The following is a 17189-nucleotide window of genomic DNA, read 5'->3' as shown; positions in this document are numbered from 1 at the left end:
GAATCTCTTCTCGTTGAAGCCTACGAGGACACAGAATGACAATACTTTTACTTAATTGTTTACATTATTATTACCTGTAATTGCATGTTTCATTGGTTTAGTGATTACTAATTAAGCTGGCTGATTATATTATAGTCATGCCTTAGTCATGATCTGGTTCATGCAACGTGGCACGATCCAAATTGCGAATTGTTGAGGGGTGGAGAGTGAAGATTTCGTTACACTCCAACGGTTGCTGAATGTCATCTTAATTAAAACAGTATTTTAAATAAATCTTACTAACACTAAAGTTTGGCCTGTTAGAGATTCTCACAGGTCCTGATCGAATGGGCGATGTAACTTTCGACTGGCGTAGAATTTACGGCAAAATTTTATAAAATTTTTATTACCATAATAACGAATCATAACATTCAAATTTGAATGATTATGCCAACTTACAATAAACGTATTAATTTTGCTGATAAAGTATTACAAATTTAAACATTAACAAAAAAATAAAAACAATAGTATCTGACAGGTGTCAGACACGCAACCTCTGAGCGGCTGGACTTTATATTTTTTTTTATTATCAGGCGATTGAACGTCGATCAGTTCGATTACGGCGCGCTGTGTACGAAGCTGGCGGAGAGGACGGCCGGCATGTCCGGTCGCGCTCTGTCCAAGTTGGGCGTGGCTTGGCAAGCGGCTGCGTACGCTTCGGACGACGGTCGCCTCACGGAGCAAATGTGCATCGAGATATGCGATGACGCGGTGCACGACCACAGGCAGAAGGTAACTTCTGATGCCTCAATATCTCCTGGGGACAGATTCAAATCCGAATAGTCTATTCTAAAGCTAAACTCGATGTGGATTGTTTATCTACAAACAAAATAAAAATGAGTGTCACACTGATATTTGCCATTGAACGATGACTGTGGCTAAGTGTTCAAATTGGATTGGGTTGATATTATCGGTTCTGCGTTCCCACTGCGTAGCTGTTTCTGTTTTTACTGAATCGGTTTATCGTAACGATATTTTACAGTGTCGGTTTATCATCTCTGTTTATAGTGACGATCTTTTACCGTTTTACGACTGTTGTTCACATTACCGCGATTCAATCGAATATCGAATTTGTCTACACGAACGAACGCCTTTGTTTAAAATACACATCCACGACGGTAAACTGTCGTTTCTACATAATAGGCACGCAGCCTCAAGATTGCCTGATCATAGCCACAGGCAGAAGGTAACTTCTCAAGCCTTCGTAGGTCCATAAAGGCAGCACACAGATTAGAAGTTAGAGTTGCCTGATCATAAGTAGAAGCTATCTTTCAAAGCCTCGGTAGCTCAGGAGAATCTTGACTCAGGTCTGAAAGGCTTAGGGTTGTTTGATAATAGGTAAACGTTAACTTCTCAAGCCTTCTTAGGTTCATAAAGGCATCACACAGATTAGGAGTTAGGGTTGCCTGATCACAAGTAGAAACTATCTTTCGAAGCCAAAGTAGCTCAGTAGATGCCTGACTCAGGTCTGAAATGCTTAGGGTTGTTTGATCTCAGGAAGAAGCTAACTTCTCAATCCTTTTCAGGTCCATAAAGGCATCACACAGATTAGGAGTTAGGGTTGCCTGATCATAAGTAGAAACTATCTTTCGAAGCCGCAGTAGCTCACCTACTGACTGCCTGACTCAGGTCTGAAAGGCTTAGGGTTGTTTAATCACATGCAGAAGGTAACTTCTCAAGCCTTTGTAGGTCCATAAAGGCATCACACAGATTAGGGTTACCTGATCACAAGTAGAAGCTTCACTCAGGTCTGGAATTGTTAGGGTTGTTTAGTAACAGGCAGATGGTAACCCAACCCTAATATATTACATAAACGCAGCCTTACAAAATTAAACATACATCTAAAATGAATTGACTATAATTTTAATGACTATCTTTTCAGATGGAATGGCTTTCCGCTGAAGAAAAGACCCGTAGCATAATGCCGTATCTTATTGACCTGCCACCGCTGGATAAATCAGAGGATACTATTCAGAATGTGACCGTTACAGAAATAACAGACACCAAAGAAAAATCCAAAGCCAAAACATCAAAGGGAAAGGTCAAAGAAATTGATCTAGAGAAGTGACACATTGACACCAAAAATAATAAAGTTCCATTAAGAAACCCAAGTTCCGTAAACAGCAGTGACTGTGATAATAAACAGTGCATATATGATTTCTCTGTTACTAAAATTCAAAAGTATGTTTTATTATCGGACAATGATATTAAAGTATTGCGAGAGTTGTCAATGAAATTTAAAAAATGATTTATATTTCTATTTAACATTAGTAAAGCCCAGGATCCGTGGAACATTTTTACAATTGATTACTATCAAGTTAATTTTCCGTTAGTAGCTTCATCTTCATGAGAAGCTCAATATTCTTACATACGAAAATTCTTGATTCTGGTAGCTAACTCGGTTACCAGGTAATAAAAATTTCTGAGCTACGGTACGAGATAATTTGTACAATACAATTACAAATACAATTTGCAGGACATTGTGGCTGTTAAGTTGTATAATTATTAATTTAGCAACAGTAAAAAAAACGTGTAACCTAGTTAGCTACCAGAATCAAAAATTTTCGTAAATAGAAAAGTTGAGCGAATGAAGCTAATCACGGAAAATCAACTTGAAAATAATCAATTGTAGGTTCCACGGATCCTGGGCGATATGATTTTCGAATATGTGTAGTACTTGCACTAATCAGTGCCATTTTTTGGAAGTTTGAGCTGAATGTGTCGGAAACATCGTTCTCCTATTAAAAAGTGGATGCACAATTAGCGACCATAAAACTCAACGAGTGCCAAACACAACTTCTTGGCACTCAATATAAGTAGTCGCGTTTGCAAATTCAACCTTAAAGTCAATCCTTACGGTTAAATTTGCTCTGAATTTGGGATTTTATTGAATAGTGTACTTTATTTAAAGGCCAAACCACCAATTTTAGAATTACCAATAATTCTAAAACTGTCAAAGCAAAATTGGCCAGTTTTTAAGTGAAATTTTCTGCATGATTGTGCGTCCTTTTATTATAAGAGGTTAATGGTCGGAAAACAATTTGAAAGTAAGTCCTTTGTGACTAAATATTTGTTCTAAACTTACACAGTCATTTGCATGTCATGTAATTGAAGGAGAATATTTTGCAAAGTGTTGTTAGATTTTTACGGGATATCCATTTACATACTAAGCTTAATCTGAAATGTAATGGAATGATCTAATTAAAAAAAAACAGTTTATTAAGCTCAAAGATTAGTACAAACAAATAGACTACTGTTATAATTAACTATAGTGCATACAAATCCGTTCAACTCTTTTTGAGTCACAGAAACAACAAATATTTAAGATGAAAAAAAACATTTATAGTCTAACCAGAAATATTAAAAAATTTGGGGGCGCTGCTACTTTTTGTTTTTTAATGCTTGGTTTGTAGGAAAAAATAGTTTTTTACTGCAATATGGTTAAAATATTTTTATTTTTCTGGTCACGCTATACAATGTTGTGCATTTCGTGCATTTGATTTAATTTACATTTTGTCACAATGTATTTATGTGAAATTATTTAAATATGTTTGTTTATGTAATTATTGATTATTATTTTAATTTACAAATAAATTATAAAAAATAAAATACAAATTATAAAAAAAGTTCGTATATGCGGATGACAAGGAGATGCTTGACGCGTTTTTTTATGGGTTTCACCGGCTTCACCTACCGTATTGTAAAGGCTTATTCTGTATCATTCTCTATTCTGTGGCTATAATATAGTTACATATAATTTGCACAAGTTAAAGCAGTAAAGGCAAGGCCGATTTTATATTTACGTTGGTTTAATTATCAAGTAAAATTTACACCCATAATCTTTAGTGTTACACATTCCTGAATATTTACACATTGAATTGCTTTAAATTGAAATCTCAATTTTTTTTAGGTTTAGTTTATAATAGATGGCGTTGTTCGCAAGTTCAGAGACGTTAAAACCTACGTACTAATTCATCTTTTCATTTTTTATTGCATTTCATCGGCCTTGTCATTTGTGCTCACACTGTAATTAATTTTTTTTTTAATAAAATAAGCATATAAATCTGAAATTATATGCTTATTTTAATTAATTGTCGAATTGGACCTTAGGCCGGCCGCATACAATCGTTTTCCATATTTGTTTTCCTAATGCGCAATTTCAATTTGGCATTCCGTGACACTACCGCAGACTTTACCTTTTTCTTCATGTGGAATGTATATTGTCATAAAGGCTCGCATTCGTAATTAATAATGTTGTATTTGAAAGATTATTTAACGGACGTTAAAAAATCTTTCAAATACAACAAATGTATTCCCAAATATATGTTCACACGACAGTGTTTTTAAAACGACGCTTTTTTCGAGCAGTGTTGCGTTTAATAAGTTAATTTTGGGCGTTGGAAATCATCGATCTCCTATTAAAATGTGGATGCACAATCAGCGAGCAAAAAACGTCCCCACTGAATGAGTGCCAAAGATAACTTCTTGGCACTCAATTCAATTAGTCGCATTTGCGAGTTCAACCTTACACTCAATCCTTAAGGTTGCTCTGCATTTGGGATTTTATTGAATATTGGACTATATTTAAAAACTTTATTTAGGTATAATTTTATTTACAAATAATTCTAAAACTGTCAAAGCAAAATTGGCCAGTTTTTAAGTGAAATTTCCTACATGATTGTGCGTCCTTTTATTATAAGAGGTCAATGTTGGAAATAGACTTTCATTTAATTTCACACTATATTTGAACGCTTTTTTAACGTCCGTTAAAAAAGCTCTCGTGCGAATGAGGGCTAAGGTCTGGAAAGACGGCCACGTGTTATATCACAGAGTATCGCCTTATCTTGTTTCTTAATATAAGTAAACTCTTGATTTATACCTTTTTTTTAGAGAATGTGACAATTTTTTTTTATTAGTTTATTTATTTTAATCCTAAATACAATAGAATGACGAATAAAATATATAAATTAAAACTAAGAATTACACAGCATATTCAATTTTAATTTATGATAAATAAAAGTCGGTTAATAATTATAAAAAATACACACCATCTAAGTTACAGATTTTATCAATGTGTCTACTGTTTACAGTTCGTTTAATCCAAGTGATGTGATTGATTCCATAATGGTTTTAAATATGTATGTATTAATTAATATTATTATATACTAATTAAACACAATGATAGAATTATTGCATTAAGTTTAATGTTGCATCTACTTCTTGCAGTAATCGTAATTATAATTTTGTTAAACATAATTTTGTTAGATTGTTTTAGTGAATGAAAATGATTTATTTGAGAGTTTTCGGGAATACACTTAATTTCTTTGATTTATATTATTATTACCCATTACATTGTTTCGGTTGTATAAATATTGTATTTAAAAATAATATAGGCATTTTACTTAAAATATAAATATTACATGTCTTGTGTATTTTCGTTACTACTGTCAAATATCGATTTATATTCAATAGTTGTGTCATGTAGATTTATCAATACAAAATTGTTGATATTTCCTTTTTGTTTTTATTAATTTGTCCTAAGGACTCCTGTTTCCGGCTCCTTTTACATTACATATTGTAAAGTGATGGTTCCAATTATATTTGATCAAAATCAAAAATCATTTATTTCAAGCAGGCTCAGTTTACAAGCACTTTTGACAGGTCACACAGTTGACTATTTGTTAAGATTCTACCACCGGTTCGAAAAGATTCTGCTGAGAAGAAACCAGCAAGAAACTCAACAATTGCTCTTTAAAAAAAATCATACAGTATTAGAATTTACAATTGATGACAATATTACAATTTCTTATAGTTTTACTTTTTGTGTGAAGGTGGAAGCTGATCCAACGGCCTCCAAGTGATTTATGGCCTCCAAGAGCTTTGGTGATTGAAACTAAAGCTGGCAGAGTTCCATAGATATAGATATACACTATCATCATCAACCCATATTCGGCTCACTGCTGAGCTCGAGTCTCCTCTCAGAATGAGAGGGGTTAGGCCAATAGTCCACCACGCTGGCCCAATGCGGATTGGCAGACTTCACACAAGCAGAGAATTAAGATATTTCTCTGGTATGCAGGTTTCCTCACGATGTTTTCCTTCACCGATTGAGACACGTGATATTTAATTTCTTAAAATGCACACAACTGAAAAGTTGGAGGTGCATGACCGGACCGGATTCGAACCCACACCCTCCGGAATCGGAGGCAGAGGTCATATCCACTGGGCTATCACGGCTCTACACTATGGTATAGATTATTTTTATAGTGTCTTATACTTACTTACTCATGGTTTTTACTCACTCAATTCAATATATTTACTCACCTTATAGTAACTACAATACTGAAGGACCCACGGAAATAACAAATACATGGAACTCGCTTCTGTCATTTATACTTTTGATTTTCGAGAAATTCGAATTTACAGTAAAAGAAAATGGAGTTAAATGGAGGTCATCTATACTTATAATAAATCTGTAGGGAGGTCAATTCTGTACGTGAAATATATTTCCAAAATAACTATCAGGGGGTGATTAGTGGTCGATACTGATGCCAAAAATGCAATCAGTAACATTTTTGTGTGTCTGAATGTTCTTTATAGAAACAAAAACTACTCGACGGATTTTAACGAAACTTGGTACAATGATTCTTCATACTTCTGGGCAGGTTATAGTATACTTTTCATTACGCTACCGTCAATAGGAGCAGAGCAGTGAAGGGAAATGTTGGGAAAACGGGAGAAGTTACTCAATTTTTTAAGCTTCCGTCGCGTGGTATGTTCGTTATAGAAACTAAAACTACTTGACCGATTTTAACCAAACTTGGTACAATTATTCATCATACTTCTGGGCAGGTTAAAGTATACTTTTCATTACGCTACCGTCAATAGGAGCAGAGCAGTGAAGGGAAATGTTGAGAAAACGGGAAAAGTTACTCCATTTTATAAGCTTCCGTCGCCGTCGCATGGTCCCTACCATAGGGGTAGGGTAGGGGTAAGGTAGGGGTAGGCGTAGTAGTAGGGTTTCACGCGTAAGAAGTCGCGGGCGTCCGCGAGTGTTGAATAAATTGCTAGTAGGGTAGTAGTAGTAGTAGTAGTCTATAAAGTGGTAAAAAGAAATTTTGAAAAAATTATGTTTTTGGGTTCCTTCCGTATATGCAAAGTGAGGATGATTTTTTGCTTGTCTATACCATCGTTATTTTTTGCAATATACGGGTTTAAAGTGCTAATTTAATCTACGGAACCTTATATTGCGCGTGGCCGAACACGCACTTTTTATTTATATAGAAGATACGGTAAAATAAAACAGCTTTCAAGAAAAAAATAGTTTATTTATATATCAGCTATATCTATACTTATGTATTTAACCATTACAACAACATTTTATCTATGTATATTGCATATGTACGCTTACGCTATACGATTTTTTTCTACAAAATATTAACTTTTTTTTCTAAAGTCAATGAAATTTTCCTCGCAGATATGCCCAGTCATCAATATATTCGTTTTTATGTTTTAAAAAGCCCTAGAGTTAGTGAGTCACTAATTACCAGCATTACTAAGCAACTCGTGACAATACTGCTGTAGGTACCTATATAATTAATGCGTTGTAATCGCAGAAACTAGGTATAGCTTGGAAACTTCGTTCGTAACACTCCCGCGCGGGCCGGGGGGCGTGAATGAAAAACCCGACTGATTTTATTAGCCTCATCAGCAGGCTAATTCACTATCTTTGACTTATGCTAGCTGATAATACGAAATTGAGATTCTATGTAACAAATGTCATCCGGTACCTACTGGTGGATATCATACAGTAGGTAGCTAACATTTCTCAAATGATTAGATGTTTATTTAAAAAATAGGTTCATAATAAAAACCAAAATAGTGAATAGACCAAGCTGGACAGGCATTTATTAGCTATTCAAAACGGAATATCGCGGTTTAGGATTATTTATTTTAAAACATTCAAGATACTAAATAAGACATGGGCATATCTGCTATACAAGTATTGATAAAAATAACATTCCTACTGGATATAATATTTTTATATTAATAATTTATCTTAATGAAACTACATAATTTAGTAATTAGACTGTAACCACCGATAGATATAAACTATCTATTTAGGTACACAACAAATCTTTATATAACAAAAAATAATGTTTTAATCAAAATTAACCAAATACAATAATGTCTGTTTAGCTTTAGATCAAAAGACAGAAACTTAAGCAGTTCTGTTTATTTAAAAAAGCTTTACATAACAGTAAAATGTAATAATTAGTAAATAATTATTGTAAGACATGTAAGGTTTCTTAACATTAGGTATTACACTAAATAAACAGTTAGACTTTTAGTCACAGCGCCATAAGAACATAATATATTTATTTATAAAATCATTAAAGGCCGAATAGTCAGCGTTAGATCACTTTCATTCTCTGTTTCCTCTTAAAGATACATATATAAGACATAAATATAAATTCTGTATAAAAAGTGACAAATAAGCAAATTTAAACATTTTTAAATACTTTACAAACATACATTTAGATGCTTTTTTGCATTTTAAGTTTTCGAATAATTATTATCACCATTATCTTAAGTTTAATATTATTACCTGACGTTTCGAAAGAGCTTGTAAAATAAGCCTATTTGAAATAAATGAATTTTGACTTTGACTTTGATATACAAGTCTAGGTGCGAATCTGACGTGTAATGTTTGTGAAGCGAACGGGTGCCAAAGAAATTAAAATCCGGCCGGAGACACGGTATACGGTAGTATTGCAGGGAGTCCGCAAACCGAGATCATTCCGTCATCCTTGAAATAAATGAAGGAAATGGAAAGAAGGGGTAAGAAAAATGTAGTAGGTACTGCGAAAATATCTAACGGTAAGTGTTAGATTATTATTAAGAAAATGGCAAAAGCAATCAACCCAAGATATCGTCGCAGCTAAAGACGGCCGGCACGAGTAGTAGTAGTGTTATCGCCGCGTTGCAACAACTTGCGGTACGGACGGCTTCAGTGTGCTCGTGGCGTTCGAGCCGTCCACATCTCTTATTGTGTAATTCTTTATGGGTTACTTGAAATAGGCGGGGAGAGTGACTTGAGTGGAAAAGGGGAGTGTTTGTTAGCAGTCAAAGGATCCTTAAACCCTACACACATCGTTCGCAAGTACGTGACTTCACTCAAAGTCATTCTCTGCCATTCTAGGGTCTTATTTTGATTTGATTTGTTAATTAATTTGTCCTGACAAATGTTGTGAATCATAACCTTTGTTCGATATTAGTTTTTTTATTTTTGTAATCGCCTCTGAGTCTGCTAAAAGTAGTGACAAAAGAACCATTAATTTTCGTTTGTCACCAGCGAACATGTCAATTTTCGGACAATGTTGGAGCGAACTTGCAACGATGGTAAAAGAATTAGGTAGAACTAGCCTTTGTCCAGCATAAAAAAAACACACAAAATGGGTTATTTGAAATGCATTTACAACATTGGTATATTTATTCAACGCAGCGCATAGACTAGCTAACGTGATTCGTCGTTACATACGCTCGAAAAATAGTACCTGACGCAGTCGGGTAATGAACATTAATCCTGCAGGGAGTACGCAATCCGAGACTAATCCGTCACCCTCAGAAGCAACGAAGGTATTACATATTTCATTTTTTTTTGCTATTAATTAGGGTACATTAGATTTATAATTAAACTGTTTTGTTACATTATTGGATGAAAGAGGTTTTGCAAGCAATGTTTGCTTTAATACGTTGATTTCTTTGTATATGTAAAAGTCGATAGCAGACTTAATAAATAAACAAAAATAAAGGTGGACTTGAAAAATTGGCAAGAAAGATGCTACTGCTACGGAAAAAAGGAGCGCCAGTTAAGAAAATGGCTAAACTGCTAGCAAGCTAAAGAAGATCGGCGTGAGTAGTACGCACTTACGCCGTTGCACAGTATTAGGGCCAACTTGCAACTTCACCAGCAAACATGTCAATCTGTAGCACAATGTTGGGCGAAATTTCAACGTCAAACGTTGTAAATTCACCCAACAAGCCGCAATCACACTATCCGAAATGGATAGTGAGCTTGCGGGCAAACAATGCCTGTCATATTAAATGCTTCTGAAAATATACAAAGAGGACGACAGGGTGGCATCTTATTTCCAAAACTCTTTGCCCAGGAGCGAGGACAAAGATTATGAGAGAATATTATCAAAACACGAAGCTCTAGAATTTCCTGCAGAGCGAGAACACAAATAAATATGGTCTTCTGTACCGAGAGGTCGAGAAACTCAATTTTAATTAATAAATAACAGACTACAATATGTGTATAATATATGCCTAAAAATATTTACAAACAAATTAACATTGGTTATTTACTAGGGTATATTTTAGATATAATTTTAACATGAAAGTCCAAGTATTAATTAAGCTAAATTATTGTTAAAATTAATTTTGTATCCCGACCAAAAATATAAAAATTACCTCGAATGGAAGCATTACACGTATTTTTATGCTAATATGATAAAATTTGGCAAATTCAGACGTACCACAATCCGCGGGTTAGGTATCAATGACAGAAAAAAAGTTGGCCGCTACACATAAGGCCGCATTCGCACGAGATTTAAAAAAGCGTTACGTTAAAAACGCAGCGTTAGCGCTTTTATAACGTTCTTAATTTAATTCGTGGTCTATTTCCAACGCCCAAAATTAAAAATGCAACACTACTCGATAAAAAAGCGTCGTGTTTTAAGAACGCTGTCGTGTGAACGTATACTTTTTCATTTGGTTGTCTGGACAACCAATAGCAGGTCGTAGGACTCATTTTCGAATATGAATATCTTGTGTGTTTTGATCTGACAGCCGCAGGTCATTTAATACGAGTGTTCGTCGACAATGACTGTCCACGACTAATGCACTTGACTTCTGGAGCACAAGATCACACCCCTGCCATAAGTCCCTCGTCGCCTGCATACCATGGAGTGTCATCAACGAACTTGCCAAGCTCATATACATAGCATTATATATATAGCATTATAGTTCTTTTTTAGTGAAATGGGTATTTTAATTATTTTTTTGGTCAGTCTAGAGTTATATATTAACAGTCAGATATTTATTTCAAAATGTGGATTCGTACAATTATTTTTTTACGTATGTTTAACATATTTCTTAAACAGTGATATCATACAGTGCAGTTAATAGTCAGCAAAGTATTCTTTTATTAGAACATTTTTTGCCCCGAAAATACATAATAGAACAATACTATAACAGAAATAAACTCTCAAAATTGGATTGATTTGACGGTGTCATGCCATCATTTAGTCGAATTCGTTGGAATTGAAAATTACAAAATGTTCCCGCTTTAATTACTCCTGTTACCTGAGCAGCATGAGGACTGCGTCGGGGTGTCTTCGTCGACTACGAGTACCCTCGCCGACTTATTGTTATCAGTTTGGGAGTTCTTTTCGAATCGTTCTGCCATCTCTCGAGTTAATTCTAAAAATAGTTCCTCCACGCCTTGATTAAGTTTAGCAGATGTGTAGAAATGTTTGGCACCAACCATTTCTGCATAACTGAAAATTTAATAAACAACTATCAACCTAGTTTAACGGCTTACTTCACGGCCAAACTTCCCACTTTATAGGAGTGGAATAAAAACAGCAAATCCACCACGCTGCCCCAATCCGAGTTAATGATTGGTTCTTGTCAGGAGTATAAGATGCAGTTCATAGATGCAAAAATGCACTGCCAAACCGTAAGAGTCATCACAAACCATGATTGAAAAAGGAGTTTTCTATTTTGAACAAATCATACATATAGTGCATACCCTAGTTGAAAGCACGCCACTGAAAAGATAACTGATGATACGGACTGACGGTTTCATCACCAATATTAATACATCACATTCCGAACTCTTGTCTGTTGGGAATGTGATGAAAAGAAAAAAGGCTCATTATTTCACACTGAACTGAAGAACTTGTGATGCAAAGCCTCATAGACTAAAAACTAGAACTAAAACTAAGACAGTTGCATGATTTCTCAATTTATGTTAAAGGAGATGGTCCATGTCAGGTCCTCTCTTGTACCCCGTATCATTAATGTTTTAAAAATACAAGGATTTAATTAAAATCTAAATAAGTAAATAAATCTAACAAAATAAAAAGAAATAAATGAAATTAAAAATCAAGTTTTTGAGTTATACCAAGATGGCGCCTTTAAAACAACCATGACATGACAATTGACAGCAAACGTCAAATCAACTACTGCGTTGAAAATGTCATCAATCCGCCATTATTACCCATATTAGTGTTGCATTTCTTGGGAGATAATGAAAGAATATTTCGAAAGAATTAAAGTAAATTCGTAGAATTGTAAAATCAAAAATACTTAAAAAAAATATTTTCTTTTATTTCCGCCAGGGTACAATGACTGATCCTGGGCTCCATACAATTTTGGACCATATCCTTTTTACTTAAATATTCACGACAATGGTCGGCTAGTCTTTCAGTCTAAAAATCCTGAAGTGTCTTTTTTTACAAATTTCTATCAGCAAGTAACCACATGCCGTTCAGGGCGGACTAGAAGTAAACTCCTGACAATGTGGACGTTTGCAAAATTTGATGACAATCTGTTATGACATGTATAGTTTTAATATGAAAGTCAAATAAGCAAGCTTACTATTGCATATATATACAATTTATATTAATACTGTACCTCTCAGCTTCATCTAAGGGCACCATTCGCTCATGTTCCAAATCAATTTTATTACCGGCAATAACCAGGACAATATCAGATCCGAGCATCTTTTTTAATTCCTTCACCCAATTTTTAACCTGCAAGTAAATGTGTATTAATGAACCTTAAAAAAAAATTTTCTTTTAAAAGTTCAAAAAAATACACCAGGGGCCGCACCAGAGGGTGGTACAAATATATATAATTTTCTATTGAAATCACCATCATTACCAATGAAATTTTGAAAATTTTTCTTTTTATACATATTTAGAAATTTTTCTAAATATGTATTAATCAAAATAATGAATTGCTAAGAACTTCAGTGATTATAAGATTATTTTATTCTCTCATTTATTTGACCTATATTTTAATTTTTAACAAAGACGATAAATACATGTTATGCCATGTTACACGTTTCTAAATCCAGAGCAAGGTCAGCCAAGATCGTCACTCAACAAAGGAATATTTTATGAATAAATTACATACAATCCTTCTCCTTTATCAAACGTGCTACTACAAAGCACATTTTATGCAAGATTATGATACTCGTATGTATAGATACTTGAATTTGAATCCTACTTCCTACTAATATTATAAACGCGAAAGTTTGTGTTGATGTTTGTTACTGTTTAACGCCGCAACTACTGAACCAATTTAGCTGATATTTAAAACGAAGATATGTAATACCCTGGACTAAAATGCTTTTTATCCCGAAAATATTCATGGGTTTTGCGAGATTTGCGATACACTGAATTTCGCGCGGACGAAGTTGCGGGCGTCCACTAATCTACTATAAATGTAAAAGCTGATTTTGTCTTTGTTGTAATTAAATGAAATAAAACTAGCATTATTTAAGAAAAGTCCTATACAGGCATTGATGGACGAACGAAATAATGCCGGCCGCTGCAGTAATGTACCTATATTATTATTAATCTTACACAAAAAACACAAAATATAGTTCTGTCATACCTTTCCAAAAGAATCCTCGTCAGTGATATCATAAACAAGTATAGCACCGTTGGAATTGCGGTAATAAATAGGTCCTAGTGCATGGAATTTTTCTTGACCAGCCGTGTCCCAAATTGATAGATTAATTCTTTTTCCATTTATATTGAGTTTTTTGTTCAGAAATGTTGCCTGTGTACAATAGTTTTTATTATGCTTTTGCTGAATTGATTTTTATTCTGTAATTGTGCATATTGAACACTGAAGAAGCAATGAATTCCACAAATTTTTCATTTGTTTGGGTTCAAAAAAAGAATTCCGAATGTCACAAGAAATTCGAGGCAATTTGTTGTAGTGAGCAATTCCAATTTTCACATACCAGTAAAAATGTTTTCTTGGTTAGATGTTAAAAACAATTTTTGCTGATTTGGCTTAGAAAGGTAATTTTTCCAAGCATATCTCATCATCATCATCAACTAGTAGCCAATGAATGTCCACTTTGGACAATTTTGAGAAAGAGAAGAATCGCCGAATTCAGCTCGGCTGGGCAGCGTTCGGGAAACTCCGCGACATCTTTACGTCCGAAATTCCTCAGTGCTTGAAGACGAAAGTCTTCGAACAGTGTGTGTTGCCAGTGATGAATTGTGGATCCTAGACTTGGTCGCTGACTATGGGCCTTATTAGAAGGCTCAGAAGGCTAGAAGGAGGTCCATGCAAGAGGCCTATGTCCAGCAGTGGACGTCTATAGGCTAATAATAATAGGCTAAGGTAAGGATAAGGTAAGGACGTGCACTGCTGGACATAGGCCTCTCCATAGACTTCTAATCACTACATTCTCGAGCCACCATCCAGAGGCTCCCTGCAACGCACCCATAATGTTACAAGTTCCTTAATTCATTATTGGAAGAAGCCTTCGGAACTCTAAAAACATCTTAAAGTTACCAAAACGCATGTCCTGTCAAAGTCTCAAAACAAATTAGTAGTGTCACTCCCAATAGATGAGTGTGCCAGTGAATTGAAATTAAGGCTTCAATTCCATAAAGAATTTATGGCAGGTGCACAGACTAACAGAGCTGGGTTGGGTGCAAGTAAGAATAAGGGACACCGAGACATGAGAGAGTGCATGCAATAAATTTAGAAAACCAAAATGAGTGGTTATCCTTAGGTGAGTTGTGTTGCATCCCTGTTGCAGTAAAGTGGCACATCTTGATATATGACTGGTCTCCTGCCTTATTAAAATTTTATCTTAATGCCTTTCAATTGACTCTCCTAGATCAGAGATTTTTTTTTTATTTTTTATTCTTTACAAGTTAGCCCTTGACTACAATCTCACCTGACGGTAAGTGATGATGCAGTCTAAGATGGAAGCAGACTAACTTGTCAAGGTGGAGGATGAAAATCCACACCCCTTTCGGTTTTTACACGGCATCGTACCGGAACGCTAAATCGCTTGGCGGTACGTCTTTGCCGATAGGGTGGTAACTAGCCACGGCCGAAGCCTCCCACCAGCCAGACCTGGACAAATTAAGAAAATCTCAATCTGCCCAGCCGGGGATCGAAACCAGGACCTCCGTCTTGTAAATCCACCGCGCATACCACTGCGCCACAGAGGCCGTCAAAAAGAGAAACTCAGTATCATAGGGGAAAGCCACTGAAAAATCTTGCTATACTTGTGGTGAGGCAATAGAAACAACACCGCACTTGTTGGTTGGATGCAAGGTGCTTCTGGATAGGGGTCTTTACTCACATCTTCATTATAGAGTACTTCAAATTATATGTGAAACTATAAGCCTTTTAGTAGCTAGAGCTCAAAAAGTATTAACTACAACTAAAAGACAAATTAAGTTTGTCACAGCAGGCTCAAAATTGATTTCTTTCAGTAAACCCTATTCAATCTTAAGATCTGCACCTGATGTGCCATGGGAGACTAACATTCCAAAGGACTACAGTATATAACAGTGAATAATAATGACCTAACAAATGAACTAACTAAAAATGGCTATGTAGTTAGTCTGTATGCCATAGAAGTAGGTGTGAGAGGATTACCTGCAAAATCTCTCTATAACTTGCTTAAAGACCTTGGTCTCTCTAGAACTGCAGCAAGTTCTATATTAGAATGGGTGCTCTTATGGGATCTTACCAGATTTGGCTAGGCAGGGAGAACAACACAAGCAGAGGAAGGGATGGTTAATCAATTTTCAAGGAATTCCTTAACTCTACATCCAGGGTCACAAGTCCTGGACTTTGCTCAGAGTTTTTTCCCTGATGAATCTATGAAATGCTAAGATATTTGTCTCATCTATATTATTGTGGAAGAGAGGTATCAGTGTTGGTATAAATATTTATATGTAGAGGGTAATTGATGACTTGACCTAAGTTGTTTGTTAGGCAGCATGGACACTGTCATGCTGCCAGATAGCCTCATGTTAGTGATTTTGTGCAGTCATGTTTTGTTGTAATTATTAATAATGTTTTGTGTTGTAATTATTGATCATAAATTGTTTAGTTTTTGGAGAACATGTTGGGCAGGGAAGGCGAGTGCTTATGCATTCTAAAGGGATCCCTGAAATCAGGTCAAAAGTCCTGAGACCTGCTTGAGGTGTTTCTTCTGCCAAAATAATGGTATAATCACTGTTGTTGCTACCCGTCACATTACAGTAGCTCACTCCATATCCACTCTCCACTCTCATGACGCCTATAGTTAGCAACCAAGTCTCTGATCTGTAAGTCATCACTGGCAACATGCCTTGGTAGAAGACCCATGTCTTCCTACTTTTTGGACGTAAAGATGTCGCGGAGTTTCCCGAACGCTGACGAACCGAGCTAGATTCGGCGATTTACCTCTTTCTCGAAATTGAGCTGTGTGTCCTAGGTATATATAATAATAAAAAGTATGATACTTATTGATTTATTTTAAAATAGCTACAAGTACATCTAGACAGCTAAACATGTGATTACATTATGTGTATAAAAACGTAACCACCGACCTTTAAATTGGATTATTTCTTAATCTATTAGCATACCTGCAATGTTGTCAAATGTTTATCGTTAAACTTGTCTTCGATATATCGGAGCAGGATTGATGTTTTCCCAACGCATCCTTCTCCCAGTAAAACCACTTTAAAATTATTAGTGCCGCTCGGAGCTGAACTCATTGTTATTTGTTATTCTAGAAATATCCTAGTAATTGGATACGTTAGATCACTAAACTTATTGATCACGCTATTTACAGGTTGGTAAACACTTTTTAACTTTAGTTTATTGTTGGAAATTTAACTGTAAAATCGTTTTGTTTATTTGTAATACCATTTAAGATATCATTTCAAACGAACAAGCACTTGGAACTTCTTTTAGTACAATTAAAATATGAAAACGAATTTTGATAAATACAAATGTACTTTCAACTTTGTAGATGACAGTTGACAGTTGACAGTTGACAAAGGTGGTCACAGATGAAATTAGAGAATACTAGAAACTTAAAC

The 17189-nt window shown here is 35.1% G+C and overlaps 2 protein-coding genes across 2 annotated transcripts in view; one reads left to right on the top strand and one right to left on the bottom strand.

The window, feature by feature from the left end:
• Positions 1 to 4082, top strand: part of LOC112051811 (ATPase family AAA domain-containing protein 3A homolog) — a 12897-nt gene extending 8815 nt beyond the window's left edge. Inside the window, exons 9-10 of the mRNA XM_024090607.2 lie at positions 573 to 771; positions 1922 to 4082. Of these exons, the coding sequence (XP_023946375.1) occupies positions 573 to 771; positions 1922 to 2107 (385 nt within the window). The 3' untranslated portion in view covers positions 2108 to 4082. The remainder of the gene's footprint in view (positions 1 to 572; positions 772 to 1921) is intronic.
• Positions 4083 to 8546: 4464 nt separating this feature from the next.
• Positions 8547 to 17149, bottom strand: LOC112051808 (ras-related protein Rab-21). The gene is made up of 4 exons (XM_024090604.2): positions 16731 to 17149; positions 13732 to 13899; positions 12745 to 12863; positions 8547 to 11603 (listed from the first exon to the last, which is right to left on the bottom strand). Exons 1-4 carry the CDS (start codon positions 16860 to 16862, stop codon positions 11393 to 11395), a joined length of 630 nt encoding a protein of 209 aa, XP_023946372.1. The 5' UTR covers positions 16863 to 17149; the 3' UTR covers positions 8547 to 11392.
• Between the last annotated feature and the right edge of the window lie 40 nt (positions 17150 to 17189).

This window comes from Bicyclus anynana, chromosome Z (assembly GCF_947172395.1).
Source record: "Bicyclus anynana chromosome Z, ilBicAnyn1.1, whole genome shotgun sequence".
Taxonomy (NCBI): domain Eukaryota; kingdom Metazoa; phylum Arthropoda; class Insecta; order Lepidoptera; family Nymphalidae; genus Bicyclus; species Bicyclus anynana.
This window is presented reverse-complemented; position numbering and strand designations above follow the sequence as displayed.

Excerpts from the sequence above, each read along its gene's own strand:
- LOC112051808 (XM_024090604.2), bottom strand. The coding sequence starts at position 16,862 with ATGAGTTCAGCTCCGAGCGGCACTAATAATTTTAAAGTGGTTTTACTG. Across the intron at positions 13,900-16,730 it reads AACATTTGACAACATTGCAG|GCAACATTTCTGAACAAAAA; the intron begins GTATGCTAATAG and ends TATTGTACACAG. Across the intron at positions 12,864-13,731 it reads ACGAGGATTCTTTTGGAAAG|GTTAAAAATTGGGTGAAGGA; the intron begins GTATGACAGAAC and ends ATTTACTTGCAG.